The 13,587-nt window shown below is 37.6% G+C and overlaps 1 protein-coding gene across 1 annotated transcript; it reads right to left on the minus strand.

Annotated features, from left to right (window-relative positions):
* Positions 1-8,196: 8,196 nt before the first annotated feature.
* Positions 8,197-11,035, minus strand: LOC145980905 (uncharacterized). Its single transcript, XM_083113989.1, has 3 exons — positions 10,600-11,035; positions 10,167-10,337; positions 8,197-8,624 (listed from the first exon to the last, which is right to left on the minus strand). The coding sequence occupies exons 1-3, from the start codon at positions 11,033-11,035 to the stop codon at positions 8,197-8,199; spliced, it is 1,035 nt and encodes a 344-aa protein (XP_082970115.1).
* Positions 11,036-13,587: the final 2,552 nt, after the last annotated feature.

Raw genomic sequence — 13,587 nt, forward strand, 5'->3', positions numbered from 1 at the left:
CTCGCACCTGCCACAGATTAAAAATTTCAACGAATCGCCCTATGTCTGGCGCTACCTTTGTTGTGCAGCTTCCAAATCCTGACAAGTCTCCAATAACAATAACAGGATTATAGAACATTTTCCGTCTTGTCTCGATAAATCTCTCTGTCAAATTATCATTACATTATTCAAGAAGCCGAAAACCTAATTTCATGTAGCGTAAACTGAAAATTTTCCTGAGGGGGTTTCAGCCCCCTGATTCCCACCTTGGATACGTGCTATTAAAAATAATAGGGTTATAGAACATTCTCCGTTTTGCCTCCATAATTTTCTCTCTCCTTAAATTATTGTCACATTATTCAAGAAGCCAAAAACCTAATTTTATATAGCTAGTGTAAACTGAAAAATTTCCTAGAAGGTGGGGGTCGAGCACCCCATACCCCACCTTGGATACGTGCTATTATCAATAACAGGGTTACAGAATATTCTCCGTCCTGCCTCGATAATTATTTCTCTCCTTAAATTAGTGTCACATTATTTTATTTCGCACCACAAACACAAAAACCTCAATTTATCAAGTGTAAACTGAAAACGTTCGGGGGGCTCGAGCTCCCTAAGCCCCCCCTTGGATACGTGTCTGACCTGAACTGAACAATAATACAGTATTATATCCATGAAATATCCAGGAAGTACTGAGTTTTAGATCATCTATGCAATAAATGTTGCCTCTACAATTTGAAAGTTGCAACATGGCAGAGTAGAGTAGAGCTACGGTGAGTTGAAGTGTGCACTTGTCAAACCTTCCACCACTCCTCTCCAACTCGGATTCGGACTCTAACGGTACGGGGATTCCGCGGGTGGAACGGTCCATTAGGTGGCAGCAGCTGCCGATTCTAACACTGCCTAAGCCTTGGGCTCAAACAGGGCGTTAAACCGTTTACATTGGTCGAGTGGGCAGGAGAGTTACTGGGACGAGTTACTGGCCTGTCTGCTCGACTCGACCTTTCCATGGCTAGTAGCTGTTCACACGCTTTCTTCTCGAGTCTAGAAAAGCGGGATAGTGCTCTTTGGTGCTCTTTGGATAGAATAAACCCATTCGTAATCCGTGGTCGCCGTCGTTAGCAAGTAAAAAGAATATATGAAACTGTTTACACATATTTACGAGAAATTAGTACAATTATACAATAATGTTACTCATGTTCACGGTAAAGTTCCACAAACGTTACGATGTCGGACTTTGACCGTATCCTATTCATTGTTGATTTTAAAAATATATAATTAATCAGCGAACGCACAACAAGGGCTCTAACACATCACAGATTCTACAGTCCTCAGAAAGCGTTTACATTGTCCAGCCCACGTGGGAGTGAAAAAATCGAAGGGGAAGGAAGCAACTCGGTCGACAGCCACTCGACTGTTCTGACTACTGGAGCGAGTGCTGGCTCCAGTGCTCTCCCCAGTTGTTTACACGAGGGGAGTAGCTCGCTTTTCCCTACTCGCTCCAGCTACTCTCCTGTCTACTTGACCAATGTAAACCAGGATTTAAGATTGGTGAATATTCACACAGTGATATTCTGTTGCGCGAGTGTAATATTATTCTCGATACCAAATTTACCAATATTTATAGATATATTGGATGAATATGGAATATCGTAAGAAATGACTGTCTGATTTTTGATATGTATAAGATTTTGTAAGATGTACTTAATTTAGATGATGAGAACATGGTTGAGAAGAAATACCAAAATTTGTTGATTCTGAAGGCTACCATATGGAAGAAGACCATGCAAGAACTGTACGTGAAATTATCTTTGGCCCTTATCACTTTTGTTGTTTAAGAATGAACTTTTTTCACACCTATTGATTACAAGAGTGTAAAACGAAATATTTTCAAATTAATATGTTACAAAAATATATTTTGACCATAAAATATATTTTAGTTTACCCTCAGGAAAATGTATGTTTTAAAACTTTCTCGCACACCATATTTTCTGTTAATGTAAGTTATTTTTTTAAAAGAACATTGAGCGAAACATGATGTTCCTTTGAACACATTAAACAATCCCGATACGAAATTTTAGGGAAATATTTCATGGTTGTATCCATATAGTATAATACTCGAGACGCCGCTCGCTTGCTACACTAGCTACATTAATGATAATGTGTCCATTTTTAAACGAGAAATTTACTTTGAGTCATAATGACAAGATTCTTGCCATTCTAAATACTCGTATATTAAACGACGATCGTGTTGATTATTATTCGATTCAACATCGCCTCAAAAGGGTTTTGGTATTTGAGTCCTGGATAAGGCATAGTTATTCCATTATATTCACAGGTTCATTTTATGAAAATAATTTTAATTTGATTAGATATATTTTGCTTCCTTTTTCTGTCGCTCTTTACTTCTTGTGAATATAAGATTGATTGGTGACAAGATGAAATTTGCAAAAGGACAGTCACAAACAAAAAAAATAAGACCAAAACATCCACAGAGGATTTTATTCGTTGAAGAGAGGTCAACATTTGGGTGTCTTCAGAAAAGACAATCCCTTATAGTCCGGGTGCCAAATGCATAGAAATGGCAAAACCTAGATTAGAGGTACGAATAAAATGTTTTGATTGTTTTTCAAGGCTTACGTTATGTACATTTCATATCTCATTGATGCCACTCTGTCAACCTTGAGCAATTTGAGTAATTCAAGATGGCGTCCAATATGGCGGACTTTCCAGTTAATGACCTATATCTCAGTAACCAATGGTCGTAAACAGAAAATGTGTATTTAGTCTTGATCCTCATTAGATGGACTACGAAAAAGATTCTGTTTAATTTCTCGCTAATATCAGTGGTTTTACCGTAATTTAAAAAAATAATCTTTAAAATATGTAATCTATCTAGTACTTTTTGATGTTTTTGCCTTGTAACTTTTGAATAAATTAAATGACACAAAATTGTTTCGAATAAAAGTGGTAGCCCAATTCATAAGCTTTAAAACAAAATAAGTTCAGTGCATTTGAATGACAAATACGCTATAAAATGTGTCCCAAAATCGAGGATAGTACAAAAAGTGCGTCTTTATTACTGGCCGGCGGCTAAGCCCCGAATCATTGACTTCTTGATAAAAGCAAGAGACTTAGTAGGATTAATTATTATATCATTAAATATATTTTAAATCGAGTAGCCAATCAATATCTGAGCCTTGTCGGCCGCCATCTTACAAATAATCCACCATATTGGATATTTTTTTATTTGATATATCTCCAAAACTTTATCCCCTGTAAACGTCAGGTTTTCTCAGAAATGTTCCAAAAGGTGTAAACTTTCATAATAACCCATTAAATTTATTTTTGAGGAATAAGAAATACAAGTTTTGCAGAAAAATTACAAAACTTTTTAGGAGAATAACTGCGAGTTGAAAGTCTTAATAATTCTCGAACCAAACAATAGTATCTTATATATTTTAGAAGATTACGAATTGTTTGTTAGAAGATTTTAGATGAACTGAACCCCTATTTTTTAGATTCATAAATTTACTTTAAATAGCATTTTAAGATAAATACAATTTACAAACAAGTCAACACGATTTCTGAAAAAGAAAAAAAAAGGAGTCATTGACATGTATACAGTATTAATTTGGTTGAATTATTTGCTTTATTTTACTTCGCTTTTGTAGTTTTTCTTAAAAACTTCTATTTCTTATGTCTCAAAACAAATATTGATTTATTATGAAAGTTTACACTATTTGGAACATTTCTGAGAAAACCGGAGGTTGATAGGGAACACCGTTTTTAAGATATATCAAATAAAAAAAAAAAAAATCCAATATTGCGGATTATTTTCAAGATGGCGGCCGTCAGGGCGCAGATATCGATTGGCTACTCGACTGAAAATATATTTAATGGTATAATTATTAATCCCATTAAGTCTCTTGCTTTTATCAAAAAGTCAATAATTCGGGCCTTAGCTGCAGGCTAAGTTGCACTAAGTACGCACTTTTTTGGTACTATCCTCCATTTTGGGACCATTTTATAGCGTATTTGTCATTCAAATACATTAAAACTTATATTGTTTTAAGGCTTATGAATTGGCCTACAACTTTTATTCCAAAGAATTTTTTGTCATTTTATTTCTTCAAAAGTTACAAGGCGAAAACTTCAAAAAGTACTAGATAGATATAAGATTATCTTTTAATTACGGTAAAACCACTGATATTAGCGAAAGGTTAATCAGAATCTTTTTCGTAGTACATCTAATAACGATCAAAACTAAAAAGACATTTTCTGTTTACGACCATTGGTTACTGAGATATAGGTCATAGGAACGAGACTGGAAAGTCCGCCATATTGGACGCCATCTTGAATTACTCATATTGCTCAAGGTTGACAGAGTGGCATGAATGGGATATGAAATCTACGTACATAACATAAGCTTTCAAAAACAATTAAAACATTTTCTTCATATCTCAAATCCAGCTTTTCACTTTGTCACCCGGACTATTACACCTTCAAAAGAGGTTAATGAATGACAGTTAACCGAAGAGAAGGAAAATATAATCTTAAAAAAATATATGTAAAAATAACATTCTCAGGCTCTGGACCAAAACGTACCTAGCAATGATCAATAAAAATATAAATGTGCATAACAGATAATGTTGTGGTATACTGCAACTTTGTATTCAACCAATCTCGGTTTCGATTCACAGTCGAGGCGTATCGCACAGTGTTTCGGATTCCAGTGTAGGTCAAGTCCCGATTACCCTTACTGAGGCAGTATTTGAACTTAAGCTTTCTTTGACAAAATGTGCAAAGATTTCTTAGGAAGAAGGAAGAGAACTTCCCAACTTGAGGTATGAACGAGTGGTAAACGGAAGAAGGAAGTGAACTTCTCAACTTGAGGTATGAACGAGTGGTAAACGGAAGAAGTAAGAGAACTTCGCAACTTGAGGCATGAACGAGTGGTAAACGGAAGAAGGAAGAGAACTTCCCAACTTGAGGTATGAACGAGTGATAAACGGAAGAAGGAAGTGAACTTCTCAACTTGAGGTATGAACGAGTGGTAAACGGAAGAAGGAAGAGAACTTCCCAACTTGAGGTATGAACGAGTGGTAAACGGAAGAAGGAAGAGAACTTCCCAACTTGAGGTATGAACGAGTGATAAACGGAAGAAGGAAGTGAACTTCTCAACTTGAGGTATGAACGAGTGGTAAACGGAAGAAGGAAGAGAACTTCCCAACTTGAGGTATGAACGAGTCGTAAACGGAAGAAGGACGAGAACTTCCCAACTTGAGGTATGAACGAGTGATAAACGGAAGAAGGAAGTGAACTTCTCAACTTGAGGTATGAACGAGTGGTAAACGGAAGAAGGACGAGAACTTCTCAACTTGAGGTATGAACGAGTGGTAAACGGAAGAAGGACGAGAACTTCTCAACTTGAGGTATGAACGAGTGGTAAACGGAAGAAGGAAGAGAACTTCGCAACTTGAGGTATGAACGAGTGGTAAACGGAAGAAGGAAGAGAACTTCCCAACTTGAGGTATGAACGAGTGGTAAACGGAAGAAGGACGAGAACTTCCCAACTTGAGGTATGAATGAGTCGTAAACGGAAGAAGGACGAGAACTTCCCAACTTTAGGTATGATACTGGTGGGGGCTACGGGACAGACTACCCAAGTTGAGCCTTCGAGTTACTGCTCTTATAATGATTGGATCTACGAATAAAAAAATGCGTAACTTTTGCATATTGGGTGAGGGCAAATATAATTATCTTTATTATGATTATAAATGTGTTTTTTTTTATAAATTTTGGAAACGAATAATACAAAATAACTAATAAAATAGATAATTGGAAATACATTCTTAACTCATTAACAGATTAAGATTAATGATTAATTACAATGCTTAAATTATAGATTAATTTACTATCATTTACACAAAAGCATCGATTCCTTTTTTTAAACTTGATCCTTTTGGCACTACCATCTTCAGTGGAAAGTAAAGTCAGATCACTAAAACGTTCCTGACTCATGTTACTGCGTACATAGGTTTTTATAATTTTAAATTTAGAAAACGATTTCTCTGTCTTTGCTACTGCGAGTGGAACAGTAAGATACAGTTACCGACAAAAAAATGGGACACCTAAATCCTGAAAAACTGGCTATCCTGCAATGCGTTATGTGTGTTGCCTAACTACCACGAAAGCAGAACTTCCTTTTAATATGTTGCTATTGAAGTCGACTGATCGCTGGAGAAGTCGCAAAATGAAGAAGGAAGTGAAATTCCCAAATTGAGATACGAACTTGGCACAAAAGGAAGAAGGACGTGAATCTGTACTATAGTTGTTAGAGTTAATTCGTCAAATCAGAACATTATCTTGTAGGATTACATGGGCTTATTATACGCTGTTTTTAAATACATATTTACATAGCGTTTCCATATGTGCAATGACCAAATCAACTAATTTCTTTAATTCAACAAAGGCGTACCTATGACCTAGCCATTGGTACTTTCACAAACACAAAGTTAGCTTAACTATCTCTGTGGCCTACCCTCGACTTAATTGATATTCTGACCTGTTATGCGTATCCTTACGCAGCATCCTTCTTCAGCCCGCTAGGCATTATGATGCAACTCGGCAATATCTTACAAATGCAAATCTTTGCTAATAGGGGAACTTGGGGATTTCAAACATGGGTTGACTGTACCAAATGCTACACATATTTTCCATCATCAGTCTAGCCACCATATGTGGACTAAACTTTCGAAGAAGGTTCCTTTGCCAAATGTTACATAAATTTCTCTGTCATCAGTCTAGCCACCAGGAAGGGACTAAACTTTCGAAGAAGGTTTCTTAGCTAAATGTTGCATTATTTCTCCGTCATCAGTCTAGCCACCATAAGTGGACTAAACTCAAGAGGAAAGGTTCCTCGTCGTCGTGAAAGTGGTAAAAAACTGTTTTTTTGTTAACCTCAACAGGCTCTTTTTATATACGGAGTGGGAGTCCGTGGACGTTCATCCCGTAGCACTGGAAATTTCCTCAGTAACGGTCCTTTTGAAAGACACCTCCCCCAACTGGGAAGCTAAGGAAAGGAAATCTAATGTCCAGCAAAAGCATAATGAAACAAACACATATACTTACATGCAATAACATATTAAAGGACACACCTGGGAACATATTAATTAACTCTTTACCTTGTAACTGGCCAGCAATAAATTAATACAATACCACAAAAACCAATAATGGAATACTACTTTTAATACTTTAAAACTTAATACTTTTATTGGAATTTAAATAATTTTAACCTTTGTGTTCAATATTCAAAGATCATTGGCACTTTTAAATTTTCTTTCTTTATATTTCTTTTGGGTGTGAAATTCTTTTTGCATGTTTTCGGAAATGTGACAGTTACATTAGTTTTTAGCAAATACTTTGTTCTGTGCCATCTCTAGGTCACTTTTCTTGTCACAAAAGTTTAGCATTTCCATTTCGCAAAAGAAAATATTTTTGAAAATAATCATTAGGGAAAAACATTTATTTTAGTTTTTAAAATATCTGCTTTCATTGATATAGGAGTGTCAGTTACTCGAAATAAGGCATAACGTATGGGCTTACTTTCATTATAATTATCTAAGTGATGATGCTCGTGTTCGCAATAATTTTGTAGTGCATTTTCAAAAGGAAAATATTTTGCGGAGACGTTTATGATTGAATGTGACCTTCATCCTCACCATCTGCTATGCACCTATCGCCAGTGGAGCCAACGTTTGAAAAAAAATTGTTGAGCTGAACTCACATACTTGTTTCATAATATTATCCAGTAATAAGCCAGAGGATTTACCCTGAAATTTCTTTTTTTTTTTCAATGACCAGAAAATGTATATTCTTACTTTTAAAAACTGTTTAGGCCATTTCTGACAGTAATAAATAAGTTTAATAGTGCTACTTCGCAGATAACTGATATTTGAGTGGTGCCTAATCTGGGAAAAATCTATCGATATTTATCAATTTGAGAGCTTATTTTGTATTTTCCGGCACTTTTTGTTTGCCTATTTTCTGAGTTTTTAGTCACATCGTTCCTCATCTTAGTTATTAGCTCTTATCTCGCACATTCTCCTAATAAGTTGTGACTATCGATAGTGTAAATGATATACACAAGGTTGTTTCATTCTTATGGTAGTGAAATTAGTTTCCATTTTAGTAGGCTGCAAAACCCCTTTTCCATCAGCGAGCATGTTCTATGTGAGAGCCCTGTTCATGAACAATAGCACGACAACGAAGCTTCCATTGTAGGAGACATCTATTGAGCACAGCCTGATCAAGTTTTGCCCACTCGTCCTTGCACATTTTCCAAAGACCACCAAGCGTAGTTGCGCGACGTTTTTTGATGTTCCGTTTCAGGAGACCGAACACACAGAAGTCCATGTTTGCTGCATCAGGGGACTTGACAAGTAGTATGTCTCTAAATGGGATAGCCTTAACACCTGTCTCCTGTTCCATACGGGACATGTAGGCCACTGTTCTTCTCGCAGTATGGCTGCTGGCCTTGTTGTGGTGGATGTGCACTTTGTCGATGTCATCGCCATACAAAGCAGGGGCATGTTGGCGGTAGATGGGGTCTAATACGTGCTCGATGATTAGGCTGCATTCACCTTCAACGATGACACACGGTGTATAGGAAGCTTCCCATTTGCACAGAAACCTGCTACTACCATAAACCCTTTAGGGAAACTTTCTTTGCAGGAGCCTCTTTGCACGATCCTTCCCATCGATAGAGCGGTAGTAAATCACGCGTATCTGCTTGGATCCCGTCAAATACACCCATGGCTCATTTAAAGTGATAACATAACGCCATTTGTTGCCTACCAGGTAGCCTTCATGCAGTCGTTTGCATGGCACCCGCCGTTGTGCAATGTGCTTCGCAGTTGGAACGTGAACCTGCCACTTGTGTGCACTTTTGAGCCCCAAATTCTGGCGTATAATTCGGTTTACAGTTGCTGTTGACCGTTGTACACGTCTGGCTATGTCCCGTAGTCTGGGTGGATTCTCCTTGGTGACACACTGGCGTACCTTAGCAACGACGTCCAGACTGCATTGTGGAGGCGGTTGTCTCTTTTGCCGCTTTTCACCTGGCAATGCATGGGTTGAAGGTGGTTTGCATTGCGATGGATTGCTGCATGGATTCGCTTATCAGACACTGCAAAAACTTTCATCTGGTACCGCTTTTTAATTCGGCTGTAGCTGTAGCCTATGTCGGAAAGGGCTACGATGTAGCCCTCCCAAAAGGGGTGAAATTTTGGAGGCATGTTGATCACACACACTCTCATTTCCCTCGTTTGTTCGATTAACAGTCTGGCCTTTGGATGCTATGTGGATCACGACGCTGCCGCAAATACAGCGCCTCTGGTGGCGATTCAACAATGCTACCATAAGGATGAAACAACCTTCTGTAGGACACTAAAAAGTATCATGCTGGATATGAAACAAATTATGATGAAATATTTTGCTAAGACCTTGTCAGTAATTAATGCCTGAATGACACGAAGCTAGATCATCTGCTGGATTTTCCAGTTGGACTTGGACTAGTTATTTGGTACTGGTTTTCTCAGCTACTAGTTTCCGCCTCACAATATACTTCTTACCATACTTGTCACTATACTTTGTTCCCATAAGACATTGCACAGAGAAGACAAGCCAAGATAAAAAGATGGACGAATGATTTGAAGGACGTTGTAGGAGAAGAAGAATGGGTACTGATCTTATTATAAATTAAAATAATTATAAATAATTATGGACTAGAAATTGTCTCGAAAGAAAATAAGGTAATCAATGCATACTGAACAAGCTTTCTAATGAGCTGGGGCATGTACGAGTATACCAGGTATCCAAAAAAGTTCATGCCGTATATTGCAGTGAGAAATAAAGACTCTGTAATTTCTGGCAAATGTGTTTTATTCAGCAAAATAAATTCCTTCAGCTTCAATTACATGTCCCCAACGAGATACAAGCTTATAAATCCCGCGTTTGTAAAAGTTCTGGTTTCTAGAAGCAAAAAATTGTCCTATGACCTGCGCGACATCATCTCGGTTTCGGAACTGTTGCTCACGCAAATGGTTATCCATATCCAAAAGCAAGTGAAAGTCGGATGGTGGCAATGTCCTGGGAGTAAGGACGATGAGGTAAAATTTCCCAACCAAGTGTGTTGATTACCTCCTTGGTCGCTTTCGCCGTATGAGGTCTAACGTTGTCTTGAAGAAGGATTACTCCTTTCCTGTTGACTAGTGCTGGCTGCTTCGGACGCAGTGCAGCTGCAACCCTTTGCAACTGGGACGAGTACACCTCGGATGTGATGGTTTTGCCATGCTCTAGCAATTCAAAGTGCACAACACCAGCACTGGTCCACCAAACACAGAGCAGAACCTTCTGTTGATGAATGTTTTCTTTGGGAGTCAATGAAACAGAACCAATGATGTTTTCTTTTGCGGTTACTGTATAACACCCATTTCTCGTCACATGTCAATATCTGGTCCAGGAACGGGGCTTTCTTGTGGCGTGACAACAATGATGAGCAAATGGTGAGCCGCTGGCGTTTGTTTTCCTCGGATAAAACGTGAGGAACCCACTTACTGAGCTTCCAAGTCTTCCCGAGGTTGTGAAGATGCAATCGAATGGTTTCCTCCGACACTCCATACCCTTGTGCAAGTTCCTTGCACGTTTGCTGTGGATCGCGCTCGATGGTCTCCTTCAGCAGGGCTTCGTCGATAGTGGCGGGGCGTCCAGCTCGAGGCTTGTCCTTGCCCGATGCAAAGCGACTGAACCACTTTCGCGCTGTGCTCTCACTCACTGATGCCTCTCCAAACGCGGAGCATATCTTTCGAGCAGCGGCTGCAGCATTGCTGCCCAATTTGAACTCATACAGTAAACACGGCCGTAAAACGTCCTTTGACACTGACATGTTCCCTTCAGGATTGTAGTTCCTACAGACCTGCTGTCTTTGCGACCGACACGCCTCCCAACTCTGTACTGACTGGCGGTTGCCGGGAATGTAAACTTCTGATGTCATCCAGACAGGGTTGCCGACACATACCGTTTGACTTTCACTTTTCGTTCCAGCGGCACGAACTTTTTTGGATACCTAGTATTCATGCATGAGATTCGCAGGATTCATTCATAACAAAATTTTGTTTTGTTTAACTAAATATATCAAACCTTTAATACACTTGTAATAATAAGGATTTCCACATTATAGGCTACTCACATTTCTCGTGTATAAATCTCATCCCTTTGGTTTGTATTAATGAACAATGCACGCCACAGGCAAAAACTTTCCTTTGCAAAATTCACAGATAATATTCACATGGCAAAACTTTCGCTCTGATTGGCTATTCTACAGAATCTAGCAGAGAAAGCCAGTTGCAATAATTAGAGCATGGTCTCGTCGCAGAAACCAGTTAAGCAGCCAGCCCGGTGGCCATGATTTCCACCCAGGTAGCTTGTCCCTCTAAGTAGTTCAAAGGGCTTGTAAAGAGGTCACTAGTGTGCACGTTCTTACGGGCTGATGTGCGGAACAATGCGATTTCCCAACACTTTCGCTTTTGGCACTTACAACGTTTTCCACTCTTAGTCCTCAAATATGTAACTTAAACAAGATACATTCCGTAATTTCAAGACATGTAGTTTACACAGGAGGTTAAAATTGGTATATATGATATAGTTGAATCTATGAAACTGTTTGTATATTTATAATACGAGGTAGATGCATAGTAGATGGTGGAGGGTCTGAATACATCAAAAAGTCCCAGCAATTTATTTTTCAAACTAGACTACAAATTAATCATAACCCCACTCCAACGGCTATAAACGCACTACTGAGAACACCACCTCAATCACTTAGTTATCTATTATGAAATTAAATCCTTGTAAAAACATCTTTTCTAACAAAAATGTACGTTCCGCATGTTCAGCGATTTAAGTTAAGCTCTATTTCAAGTAACTGACATTCTTACTTCAATAGAAGACATTCTTTAAAACAAAAACAAATAATTTCCATAGAATTCATTAACAAATATTTTGCTAAACGCCTAACCTTTTTAACAGAAATTGACCTAAAGATGGCAGAGAACATAAAACATGCTAAAGACTAACGTACGTGTCATACTTTTCAATGATACAAAAACAATTCCACATATCTGAGAAATAAAAAGAAACAAAATTAAAAACTGTCAATAATCTTAAAATATTGAATGCAAAAGTTAAAATCCATTAAATTCTCATGAAAGTACTTGCAGTAGATACAATATTTCAAAATAATATTAAAATAGAATAGCATTTAATGACAAAACAGTACCTGTTACGCCCTCTTACATTTTACCTGATCATTGCTACGTTCGTCTAAGTGCAGAGCCTCGGAATATATTATCTTTATAATCTATTTCAGAAATTATTTGTGCTCTTCTTCGGTTAAATGTTATTCACTAAAGGTAAGAGGTAGGCACCCTATTGTCAATCACCTTAGTACACCGACGACTACCTTTTGCAGCTAACGAGGCCCACAGCCAATATAATCCTTCGTGGTAGTTTTAGTCCTTTTTTATATATGTTTGTGACTGTCCGTTTAGTAATTCCATATCAGTCCAGTACCCAGGGGAGGGGCCATGGAGGCCATGCCCCCCCTCGAATCATGAAATATTTAAATGTGATCCTATCAAAAGCTTCGAAAATAACATCGATGATTTTTCAAATTTTGAAAAATTTGATATGAACCTCATGGCTCATATCCATGTGCCGTTAATTATTCTGGATTATTTTATATTAGTTGGTTCTTATTAAATTTATTTCATTATTAATATTTCGTATTTGTAATCTTTTATATTTCATATTTTTTGATAAAAAGAAAGATTATTACTATGCTTATAATCCACTAATATTTCCTTTATTGTAACAATAAGTGTAAACGCGGCCTAATGTAATAAACCATATGTTAATTTTCTGACCGAATCTTTAATATTGGATATGTAAATCTGTGTTCTTTCACGGCAGAAAAATGTTTATGATTTAGATTGACATAGATTTCGTTTAACAACAATGGGTAGATCGAATCTGTTCTTTTAAGTTTAATGTATTCAATAAGGTTCAAGTTGCAACGGGCAATGATTCGAGTTTAGTCTTTATTAACAGAGATGAATCGTTCCTCTTATACAATTTTATTTGGTTTTACTGCAACGTGGAAATTAGTTAAACTTTGATATTGAGATTGTGAATATAGACATTGATGAGTATTTAGTTTTTGGAAATGTCGCGAGTCGCGCTGTGCAAATTACGTAATGCTTAACAAGTGAGCATCGATTGGAAAGGTATATAAGTAGATGCGGAGCTTAGTTTGCATGCATTCCATCAGCGTCAGCTCTACGATATAAACATCTAATGACACTTTGGAATAAAGATACCTGTATTTCGCCATTTATACTTCGAAATTTATAATGTTATGGGACGACAGGTTAGGATCGACCGAAATCCTTTGAGGTTAATGACGCCTGCCTATTGGACATGTATTTGTCACTGTTGATCCATATGTTCTCATTCTTACGGATAAATGATAGAATTTCAGATCTTCGA

The sequence above is a fragment of the Lepisma saccharinum genome, chromosome 28, assembly GCF_977018435.1.
Source record: "Lepisma saccharinum chromosome 28, izLepSacc3.1, whole genome shotgun sequence".
Classification (NCBI taxonomy): domain Eukaryota; kingdom Metazoa; phylum Arthropoda; class Insecta; order Zygentoma; family Lepismatidae; genus Lepisma; species Lepisma saccharinum.

Bases quoted from the DNA above. Each gene is read 5' to 3' on its own strand.
- LOC145980905 (XM_083113989.1), bottom strand. From the start codon at position 11,035: ATGACATCAGAAGTTTACATTCCCGGCAACCGCCAGTCAGTACAGAGT. The intron at 10,338-10,599 runs GTAAGTGGGTTC...TTGAATTGCTAG, and splicing joins CGGGAAGACTTGGAAGCTCA to AGCATGGCAAAACCATCACA. The intron at 8,625-10,166 runs GTTGGGAAATTT...TCATCGTTGAAG, and splicing joins GGAGGTAATCAACACACTTG to GTGAATGCAGCCTAATCATC.